The sequence below is a fragment of the Oryx dammah genome, unplaced genomic scaffold (genome assembly GCF_014754425.2).
Source record: "Oryx dammah isolate SB20612 unplaced genomic scaffold, SCBI_Odam_1.1 HiC_scaffold_13, whole genome shotgun sequence".
Taxonomy (NCBI): Eukaryota; Metazoa; Chordata; class Mammalia; order Artiodactyla; family Bovidae; genus Oryx; species Oryx dammah.
This window is the reverse complement of record NW_024070197.1, coordinates 13,832,293-13,844,161: the sequence shown is the minus strand read 5'-3', so window position 1 is coordinate 13,844,161 and position 11,869 is coordinate 13,832,293. Positions and strand designations below refer to the sequence as shown.

The 11,869-nt window shown below is 45.1% G+C and overlaps 1 protein-coding gene across 1 annotated transcript; it reads left to right on the top strand.

Annotated features, from left to right (window-relative positions):
- Positions 1 to 257: 257 nt before the first annotated feature.
- On the top strand, positions 258 to 4,990 carry LOC120873268 (seminal plasma protein A3-like). The gene is made up of 4 exons (XM_040254083.1): positions 258 to 333; positions 3,513 to 3,645; positions 4,222 to 4,346; positions 4,863 to 4,990. Exons 1-4 carry the CDS (start codon positions 258 to 260, stop codon positions 4,988 to 4,990), a joined length of 462 nt encoding a protein of 153 aa, XP_040110017.1.
- The last annotated feature ends 6,879 nt before the right edge of the window (positions 4,991 to 11,869 follow it).

Here is an 11,869-nt window from a genome sequence, read left to right as displayed (position 1 = left end):
GCACTCCTGAAGCAGAATTCAAAGCCCTAGGTCTCATTTTAAATGCATTTCAAACCACTGAGGCTTGGCGACATTAGACTACCAGCCAATGTCCTGCACTTTCCATCTGAGATAAACTTGAACAGTGTGCTCTCAGGCTGAGGAATGATCAACCATTGACCAGGTGATGTTGATTCCTATCAGGTTGAAGGGGTGTTGGGGCCACCAATTATTTAAGAAGCAAAATGACTTGGTCAGCCACAGGAGAGCAAGCTACCATGGCACTGCGTTTGGGGCTCTTTCTGATTTGGGCTGGTGTGTCTGTGATTCTGCAGCTGCACTCTGTGAACGGAGGTGAGAGAGGGGAGACAGGCTAGAAATGGTGAGAAAGACCCTGCCCCAGACATAACAAAAACAAGACCAGGAGCTGACTGTGGCTCAGATCATGAACTCCTTATTACCAAATTCAGACTCAAATTGAAGAAAGTAGGGAAAACCGCTAGACCATTCAGGTATGACCTAAATCAAATCCCTTATACAGTGGAAGTGAGAAATAGATTTAAGGGCCGAGATCTGATAGATAGAGTGCCTGATGAACTATGGAATGAGGTTTGTGACATTTTACAGGAGACAGGGATCAAGACCATCCCCATGGAAAAGAAATGCAAAAAAGCAAAATGGCTGCCTGGGGAGGCCTTACAAATAGCTGTGAAAAGACGAGAAGTGAAAAGCAAAGGAGAAAAGGAAAGATATAAGCATCTGAATGCAGAGTTCCAAAGAATAGCAAGAAGAGATAAGAAAGCCTTCTTCAGCGATCAATGCAAAGAAATAGAGGGAAACAACAGAATGGGAAAGACTAGAGAGCTCTTCAAGAAAATTAGAGATACCAAGGGAACATTTCATGCAATGATGGGCTCGATAAAGGACAGAAATGGTATGGACCTAACAGAAGCAGAAGATATTAACAAGAGGTGGCAAGAATACACAGAAGAACTGTACAAAAAAGATCTTCACGACCCAGATAATCATGATGATGTGATCACTAATCTAGAGCCAGACATCTTGGAAAGTGAAGTCAAGTGGCTTTAGAAAGCATCACTACGAACAAAGCTCGTGGGGGCGATGGAATTCCAGTTGAGCTATTTCAAATCTTGAAAGATGATGCTGTGAAAGTGCTGCACTCAATATGTCAGCAAATTTGGAAAACTCAGCAGTGGCACAGGACTGGAAAAGGTCAGTTTTCATTCCAATTCCAAAGAAAGGCAATGCCGAAGAATGCTCAAACTACCGCACAATTGCACTCATCTCACATGCTAGTAAAGTAATGCTCAAAATTCTCCAAGCCAGGCTTCAGCAATATGTGAACAGTGAACTCCCTGATGTTCAAGCTGATTTTAGAAAAGGTAGAGGAACCAGAGATCAAATTGCCAACATCCGCTGGATCATGGAAAAAGCAAGAGAGTTCCAGAAAAACATCTATTTCTGCTTTATTGACTATGCCAAAGCCTTTGACTGTGTGGATCACAATAAACTGTGGAAAATTCTGAAAGAGATGGGAATACCAGACCACCTGACCTGCCTCTTGAGAAATCTGTATGCAGGTCAGGAAGCAACAGTTAGAACTGGACAAAGAACAACAGACTGGTTCCAAATAGGAAAAGGAGTACGTCAAGGCTGTATACTGTCACCCTGCTTATTTAACTTATATGCAGAGTACATCATGAGAAACGCTGGGCTGGAAGAAGCACAAGCTGGAATCAAGATTGCCAGGAGAAATCTCAATAACCTCAGATATGCAGATGACACCACCCTTATGGCAGAAAGTGAAGAGGAGCTAAAAAGCCTCCTGATGAAAGTAAAAGAAGAGAGTGAAAAAGCTGGCTTAAAGCTCAACATTCAGAAAACGAAGATCATGGCATCCAGTTCAGCACTTCATGGGAAATAGATGGGGAAACAGTGGAAACAGTGTCAGACTTTATTTTGGGGGGCTCCAAAATCACTGCAGATGGTGACTGCAGCCATGAAATTAAAAGACGCTTACTCCTTGGAAGAAAAGTTATGACCAACCTAGATAGTATATTCAAAAGCAGAGACATTACTTTGTCGACTAAGGTCCTTCTAGTCAAGGCTATGGTTTTTCCTGTGGTCATGTATGGATGTGAGAGTTGGACTGTGAAGAAAACGAGCTCCGAAGAATTGATGCTTTTGACCTGTGGTGTTGGAGAAGACTCTTGAGAGTCCCTTGGACTGCAAGGAGATCCAACCAGTCCATTCTGAAGGAGATCAGCCCTGATTTCTTTGGAAGGAATGATGCTAAAGCTGAAACTCCAGTACTTTGGCCACCTCATGTGAAGAGTTGACTCATTGGAAAAGACTCTGATGCTGGGAGGGATTGGGGGCAGGAGGAGAAGGGGACGACTGAGGATGAGATGGCTGGATGGCATCACGGACTCAATGGACGTGAATCTGAGTGAACTCCGGGAGGCCTGGCATGCTGCAATCCATGGGATCGCAAAGAGTCGGACACGACTGAGCAACTGAACTGAGCTGACCAGACATGGACTGATAATTAAGGTCATGATAATAATGAGAGCGGTGACAAATCATCTCCAATTTCTTGAGTACATCCCAAGGGACAGATATTATGAAGAGCTTCACATTTTATTTAATATTCAAGAAACTCTATGAAATTGAAATACGGATGAGTTTGCCAGCAAAGCTAAAGGCCTTTTTGAGAGCTACCTCATTCCTGAATCTCCATTGCACCGTCCCAGACATAGACAACCTACTCCCAGGGTTGGTTATGTTGTTCAAATGAAGAGCTTTTTTGATGTTTGTAGAATTGACTGAAATATTGGGTTGGCCAAGAAAAAAGTTCACTTGGTTTTGCCATAACGTCATATGGAAAAACCAGAACCAACTTTTGGGCCAACTCAGTAACAGAGACAGTGTGGTCTCAGGGCAGGTCCAAAGAATTGCACTACAGCAGACCCCGACTTTGTGGTTGAATCCATGGATGTTCACAGGGGAGCAGTGAGAACGTGTCAGGGTCTCCCTCCCCTATTCTGCTTAGCTCTCTGGTCTTTGAATATTGTTCAGGTAAACAAGGACTTCAAAATAGAAAAGAAAAGAAAAGTTAGAGATGCTAGGCAGGTCTGACTATAGATGATATTCTTGTCATGGCCCTGCTTTGTTTTGTTTTGATTTTTTTAGTTTTGATATTATTTTTTTGTTTTTTTTTTTTAATTTTTTAATTGGAGAATAAGTGCTTTACAGTGTTTATATATACATATATATATCCCCTCCCTCTTGCGACTCCTTCCAGCCCCACCCACCATCCTACTCCTCCAGGTTAAAAACACAAAGGGTGGGCTGGGCTCCGTGCGTTGTATAGCGGCTCCCCACTAGCTGTCTATTTCACACAGGGTGGTGTGTATGCATCGAAGTTCTCTCAGTTCGTCCCGCCTAAGCCTAACCCTGTTTTGTTCCTGCTCCTCCTCCGTCCATCTCCTCTGCTCCTGCTTTGCTTCCAGATCAGCAGCTGTCTGGGGACGACTTCATTCTTCCTAAAGAAAAGAAAGACTCTGCTTCTGGTGCAGAAACCAAAGGTAATCAACAACGGAAGAGAATGACAACAAGCCACAATCCAGTGCAACAAATTACCATGTGCGGCAGGGCAACTGAGGGATCCTCCAGAGGCACCTTACAGGCAGGAGGTCATCGTACCGTCTCAGTCCCGGGAGGAGGCAGCTGTGCATGTCCCCCAAGGGGGCGACCCAGACAGCATCAGACATGAACAACGTGTAGCTGGCAGGGCTGGAATCTGAACCCAGGATCCAGGCTTCAGAGCCGGTGCCGCATGCTGAAGTAGAAACTGTCCAGAGTCAAGTTTGTGCACCAGTCCTTACAATTTGTATAGTTTTAACATGTCCACTAGTCACTTTTCGTTTGTATTTCTTTGTATTTACAGACAGGTGTATATATCCAAATGATTTTTTTTTTTCACTATCAAAGAAACAGTAAAGTAGAAACTGTCCAAAGTTAGAGAAGCCTTCCTAGTCCCCGAGGGAGGGACCACACCACACTGAGCTTGACATCCCCGATGCTCAGCAGGGGCTCTGTACACAGCAGGCTTGGGGCCGATGGGCAGGCGTGAAAGGAGATTTTGCCAGAGTTACCACAGACATCATGAAACCCTAAGTGCCAAAGAAGCGAACAATGTCTTTCTTCTTTCAGATGAAGAATGTGTTTCCCATTCACCTATGGAAACAGAAAGCATTTAGACTGCACATCCCGTGGTTCCATATCCCCGTGGTGTTCCCTCGATGCAGACTATTCAGGAAGATGGAAATTCTGTGCTGAGAGAGGTGAGCGTGCAGCCTGTCCTCGTGTGGGAAGCACCTGGCTCCCCAGATGAAGGGGGAGAGTCCACATTGCCTCCCAGAGGGAAGCCTCAGGCATCTCCTGATCCAGCCCTCTGGGTTCCATTCCGTCCCTTTCTCTCTTTATTTTGGGCAGTGGTAGGGAGGGCTCTGCTCAGGCTTTGTTGCTGGGCCCAGGTTTTCTCCCGCTGCAGCAAGTGGGGCCTACTCTTTGCTGGTGTGCGGGTTTCTCATTGCAGTGGCTTCTCTCGTTGGGTAGCACAGGCTCTAGACACAAGGGCTTCATTCGTTGCAGTCTGTGGGTTCAGTAGTTGAGGTGCCCATGCTTATTTTCCCCTCCGTGTGTGGAATCTTCCCGGACCAGAGGTGGAACCAGTGTCTCTTGCATGGCAAGGTATTCTTAACCACTGCACTACCACGGAAGCCCCACTTTCTCTTGATAACACTAAAAAATAACCCTCCTGCAATTAATATTTTCACCTATCCCTTCTATTTTTTCAGACTATGCCAAATGTGTCTTTCCCTTTATCTGTGAAGGCAAGTCATTTAACACTTGCACAACAATTGGGAGCATTACTATGAGCTATTGGTGCACACTCTCTCCAAACTATGACCAGGATAGAGTTTGAAAGTATTGCTAGCAGTAAAAAGAGGTAAGAGTGTCCAGGGAGGATGGATAGAAACAGGGGTGAGCAGGGGAGAGGAAGGGCTGGGTAAAGAGGTGGAGTCAGATGCCAGAGCGAGAAGGAGGGAAGAGGCAGGGGGGAGAGAGGGGATGAGGGAGAAAGATGCAGGGCAAAGAGTGAGGAGCAGAGGTTCATGAGGAGAACGATACAGACGTGAGGACGAGGAAAGGGGGAAGGAAAGACAGAAACAGGAAGAGACAAGGGAAGTGGAGAGGCGAGTCCAGAGGAGAGATTGCAGGATGACAAATACAAGCAGGAGTATCTGGGGAGCATCAGTAGCAAGAGAAGATGGAAGGAAGGTGAGAAAGGGGTAGAGAGAGGACAACACAGTCTTAGGAGCAGGCGTGAGACAGTAGGCGTCAAGATGGGATGAACAGAAAGCAAAGGAGAAAGATCTTTGCCCTCTGTGGGACCGACTGGGAAACAAACCAGACTTCATTAACACTGACCCCAAAATTATGTTCAGTTACTGTCCAGTGCGTCCACCCATGGCCATGGATGCAGTCAAGCCTTTGAAACTTCAGTGGAGAAAATCAAGAACGCTCAAGCGAAGGTGATGCTCTGAGCGACAGAAGTGAAATTCTTTCCCTACATCTCCACCCTGTGCCTGCTGTGCATGGGTCCAATCAATAAACACTTTCTCTGCAGGTGTGGTCTTATTTGTTTTCCTCCACAAAGAAACCTGTGTATCAAATGGGAGGGTCTCAGTGTGCGCCGGTTAACCAGGCAGGATCTTCTTGTTTTCCTTTCTCTTTCTCGGGGCCCCCATGGAACATCAGAGCACATCACAATTGTCCCTCCTGGGGGTCCGATTGACAGGTGAAGACCTGGTGGCAAGGCCAGAAGTGGGGTGGGAGGAGAGTCCCAGAGGGTTCCAAGGCCCCATCCTTGTCGTAAGAGATTTTTCTTTTCCCATCTTAGCTGAAACGTTATTTCTTCCTGGCATTATTCTCTGATTCCTCAGTATGAGTCCCAGCATATCTTCTCAGTTCATCCTTTTCTCCTTACACTTAAACTGCCCATCTCTCCGGACTATAATTAGGATAGGGGAAGACAAGATGGACTGTGTTTGCCCTGGTCTCAGTCCTAAATGCAGAATCTAACACATCCATAGCAATTTTAGACAAATATTTTTTTCCATCACTAACAGGGCCTGATTGAAAGAAGGTTAAATTCACAGGTGTCAGAAATAATGAAGGGCCTGAAAAGGCCCCATCACTAAATTTTATCCTAAAAAATCACTCAGTGCCTATCGCAAAAACAGAAATACAGACCAACGGACTACAGCAGAAAGCCCAGAGATTAACCCATGCACGCATGGGTACTTTATATTTGACGAAGGAGGCAAGAAAAGATAACGAAGGATCTAGTCTCTTCAATCAGTGGTGCCGGGAAAGTTTTACAGCTACATGTAAAAGAGGGAAACTGGAACACTTCCTAACACCATACACAAAGATAAACTCAAAATGGATTAAAGACCTAAATGTAAGACTGGAAACTTGAAAACTCATAGAGGTAAACACAAGCAGGACACTTTCTGACATAAATCACAGCAAGATCCTCTATGATCCGCTTCCTAGAGCCATGGAAATGAAAACAAAAATAAACAAGTAGGACCTAATAAAAGTTAAAAGCTTTTTCAACAGCAAAGAAAACTGTAAAGAAGGTGAAAAGACAACCTTCAGCATGGGGAGGAAATAACAGCAAGTGGAAAATCTGCCAAAGGATTAATTTCCAAAATATACAAGCAGCTCGTGCAACTCAATATCAGAAAAACAAACAACCCAATCAAAAAGTAAGAAGATGACTTAAACAGATATTTCTCCAAAGAAGACATACAGATGGCTAACAAACACAGGAAAAGATGTTCAACTTCTTCATTATTAGAGACATGCCAATAAAAACTACAGTGACGTATCACCCCACACTGGTCAGAAAGGCCATCATCAAAAACTCTACATGCAATAAATGCTGGAGAGGGTGTGGGGAAAAGGGAACCTTCTTACACTGTTGGTGGGAGTGTAGATTGATGCAGCCACTATCGAAGACAGTATGGTGATTCCTTAAAAAAGTAGGAATAAACCTACTGTATGACCTTTCCGTATCTTGTTACCTAAAGGTACGCATGGGAAGTCTGGCTGCTTGCCGCTCAAAAGCCAGAAAACAGGCCAGGTTGGTGGAAAGGAAAGTTTGCTTATTTCAGATGAGTCTGGCTACTTACCACCCAAAAGCCAGGAAACAGGCCAGGTTGGTGGAAAGGAAAGTTCGCTTATTTCAGATGCTGGCAACTGGCGGTGGTAGCGTGGTGGACATCTGTTGAAAGGCCGACTCCCCACCTGACAAGCAGAGGGTGAGAGTTTTATAGACAAAATGTGTGTGGGGGTTACATGCAGAAACAGCACAGTCATCTCTAAGAGTCATCTTCAAATTGGTCATCAGTGGTCTGACCAGCATCATCTTGAATGTTTTAGGTGCAGTTAATCTTCAGTTCCAGGGTCCGTTTGTTCCCATTTCTTTGTGATCCGTTCTTGGAATTGTCCTGGGCACAGTCTGGTCGTCACGCGGTGAACTTCTCCACCTGATGTTTTCATATCTATAAGACAGCCCACGGGATATGGCTCAGAATATCATCTAAAGCTCTTGAGAAAGAACTAAATGTCCTTGACTCTGCTTAATGACTACGTTACTATTATTTAGTATCCTTAGACTGTTTTCCTTTGTTTCAGCATTTCTTATTTCTCTGATTAAACTTGTTCTTTGACTAAAGTTTTCCACAGGCAAAAGGCAGGCAGAAGGCATGGGGGGTGGGCAAGGATCATAGAGTCCTGATCCGTTTCAATCTCAGTACCGGGCATATATCCAAAGAAAACCATAATTGAAAAAAACAAACAAACACATATAATCCAATATTTATTGCAGCATTATTTACAAGAGCTAGGACATTGAAGCAACCTCAATGTCCACTGACAGATAAATGGATAAAGCAGCTGTGGTACATACATACAATGGAATATTCAGTTCAGTCCAGTTCAGTCGCTCAGTCGTGTCCGACTCTTTGGGACCCCATGAATCACAGCACGCCAGGCCTCCCTGTCCATCACCAACTCCCGGAGTTCACTCAGACTCACGTTCATCGAGTCCGTGATGCCATCCAGCCATCTCATCCTGGGTCGTCCCCTTCTCCTCCTACCCCCAATCCCTCCAAGCATCAGGGTCTTTTCCAATGAGTCAGTTCTTTACATCAGGTGGCCAAAGTATTGGAGTTTCAGCTTCAGTATCATTCCTTCCAATGAATACCCAGGACTGATTTCCTTTAGGATGGACTGGTTGGATCTCCTTGCAGTCCAAGGGACTCTCAAGAGTCTTTTCCAACACCACAGTTCAAAAGCATCGATTCTTTGGTGCTCGGCTTTCTTCCCAGTCCAACTCTCACATCCACACATGACCACTAAAAAACCATAGCCTTGACTAGACGGACCCAAATATTACTCAGCCATAAAAAGGAACACATTGAATCGGTTCTAATAAGATGGTTCCTGGAAAAAAAGTGAGAGTCACTCAGTCGTGTCCAACTCTTTGTGACCCCGTGGACTATACAGTCCATGGACTTCTCCAGGCCAGAATACTGGAGTAGGTAGCCAGCGTGAAATAAGTCAGAAAAAGGAAAACATATCGGATACTAATGCATATGCATAGAATCTAGAAGATGGTGCTGATGAAACCTATTTGCAGGGCAGCAATGGAGACTTGGAGAGAACAGACTTGTGGGCACAGCAGGGGAAGGAGAGGGTGGAACAAACGGAAGTAGCATGGAGACAAACACATGAGCATATGTAAAATAGATAGCCAGCAGGGATTTGCCCAAATCAGGGCTCTGTGACAAACTAAAGGGCTGGGATGGGCTGGGAGGTGGGAGGGAGGGGACATATGTGTACTTATGGCTGATTTGTACTGAGGTATGGCAGAAACCAACACAATATTATAAAGCAATTGTCCTTCCATTTAAAATAAATAAATAAATAAATTTAAATTTAAAAAAAAAAACACCACTCAATGCCTATCTAAGGAATCCTTGATACCTGGTGATAGACTTTCAGTCATCATCCAGAGAAGAGATACACAGACTTTTAATCACTGTGCAGCAAGGAGGTATTGATGGAATGTTTGTGATTTAAGGCCAGTAACTCAGAGCTTCACTTGAAACCAGGAGGTAAAAATAAAACATAATTTTTAAGTTAAATAATAAAAAGTTTTAACGGAAAATGTTTTAATAAAAATAAAAAGGAAACCAGGGGCTTCCCTGGTGGCTCAGTAGTAAGGAATCTGTCTGCCATGCCAGAGGCATTGGTTCCATCCCTGGTCTGGGAAGATTCCACTTTTCCCAGTGCAGCTAAGCTCACGTATCCCAACTACTGAGCCTACTCTAGAGCCCAAGAGCTGCACGTGCTGCAGCCTGAGCGCCCTAGAGCCTGTGACCTGCAACAAGGGAAGGCACCGCAATGAGACGCCCCTGCACCACAACTAGAGACTAGCCCGCAGTTGCCACAATGAGAAAAGCCTGAACCACAATGAAGGCCCAACAGAGAAACAAATTAATAAATAAATACAAAGTATAAATAAAATGAATGGGAGAGAAATCCAAAAAGGAGTGGAGACATATATGGCTGACTTATTTTGCTATGCAATAAAGCTGACACAAGATTGTAAAGCAAGTACGTTGTTGTTCCTGTTGTGTGAACACTAGGTCATGTTCAACTCTTTTGTAACCTCCTTGGACTGTAGCCCTCAAAGCTCCTCTGCCCATGGGATTTCCTAGGGAGGAATACTGGAGTGGGTTGCCATTTCCTTCTCCAGGGGATCTTCTCAACCCACGAATCGAACTTGGGTCCCCTGCGTTGGCAGGGGTGTTCTTTAGCACTGAGCCACCAGGGAAGCCTAAAGCAACTATACTGCAGTAGAAGTTATTTAATAAAAATAAATAAGCTCTATATCATAAATACTGGATGCTAACAACAACAAAAGAAGTAGACAGGAATTTCCCTGGTGGTCCAGTGGTTAACACTCTGAGCTTCCACTGGTTGCTGTACTAAGACACCCCATTCTTAGTCGCTTAGTTGCTCTGGGAAAAGTGGAATCTTCCCAGACCCAAGATGGAACCAATGTCTCCAGCATGGCAGACAGATTCCTTACTAGTGAGCCACCAGGCAGTGAGGCCCAGCTAAAACAAACAAACAAAAAAAAAACCAGTAGATACCCTGAGAAGCTGACAGTTCAACTTGTCTTAGAATCAAGTTGGCAAGTCAGCCAATGGCAGGAGGAGGTGTTATGTTTGATTTCTAGCAGTTTCAGCCCAGCAGCTATAGTAGAAAGGGATCAAGAAGCTCTTAAGTCATTTAGGCAGCAGTTGGCTTGAAAGTTGGAATTCCTGAGCGCCCCTCTTTCTTTCACCAGTGACATTAGGTGCAAGCAACCAAGACCTTTATATTCCTTAGGCTCCCCTCAAATGTTCAAAAGTATCACCAACAGAGTCACAGCAACCTGACTGTTGTAAGTGGTTGATCAGGCATATCTAACCGACATTTTGCCTGATTCTAAAACAGTTCACACCATGGACTCTAAGTCATCTTAAGGTAGGAGATAGTGGGTCTCTGGGCTGGACACCTGGTATTCGTCAAGTGGAGTAAAATTCGAGTAAAATTCAGACACTCCAAGGACAAAGCTAGAGGCAGGAGCTGAGCTCTGCTAAAATGAAGAGATAAGGTGCCCACTCTGAAGTCAAGAGGTCAAGGCTGACTGCCCCGTCTGCACTTGTCCAGAAAGCCTTCTTGGGGTCAAAGAGGGAGGCGGCCCCACTCCAGAATAAGTGTAGACAAGCAGGCGTAGGCCTCTCTGTTGGGATCCATCTTAGCAAAAAGTTAAGCACACATCTTGCGGAGGGTCCATGGACCAGACAGCTGTGAAGAAAGAAACAAGCTAATTGCCCAAATGTGAACAGACACCCGGAGGGGCTGTCCTATAAAAGTGGTGCACGTCACCTCTGTACCTCACACTCCTCCTCCAGGCCGCCCCCACTCCTCTCAGGGTGTGCATCTCTGCCCAGCTTCTGAGCTCCTACACTCTTCTCATTGGAGAGGATGCTCATACCCTTTGTCTCTCCGGGTATGTCTCTCTGGGTGTCCTAACTTCTGAGTTGGATAAACAAACTGTTTTTCTGTATGGTCTCGCATCTGTTGTGCAGTGTCTCTAATAATAACCGTGGTACTTGTTTTGACAGTTTTTGATTCCTGGAAACTTTCTTGCTTTCAAACAGGAGCAAGAGCCAGGGCTCCTTAGCTTGTAGACTCTAGCCTAAGCTGGTTTAGTGGCTAGGACTCCTAGTTTTCATCCGGGTGACCCAGGTTTAATTCCAGGGCAGAGAGCTAAGGTCTCTCTAGAGGACCACTCACTGCTCTCCCTCTGAGATCAGTCGCTTTAAACCTGGGAGCTCCTCAGTGTTTTTTCCTATTTGTTGGCAACACGGTGTGACTTGCAGGATCTTAGTTCCCAACCAGGGACCAAATCTGTGCCTCAGCAGTGGAAGACAGAGCCCCGGGTCTCGTTTTAAGTGCATTTCCAACCCCTGAGGCTTGGAGACATTAGACTGCCTGCCAATGTCCCATACTTTCCATCTGAGAGATAAACTTGCCCTGCATGCTCTCAGGCTGAGGAATGATCAAGCATCGACCAGGGGAGGTTGATTCTTATCAGGTTGAAGGGACGCTGGCGTCACCGGTTAAATAAAAAGCAGATCGACGCTGGTCAGCCACAGGAGAGCAAGCTACC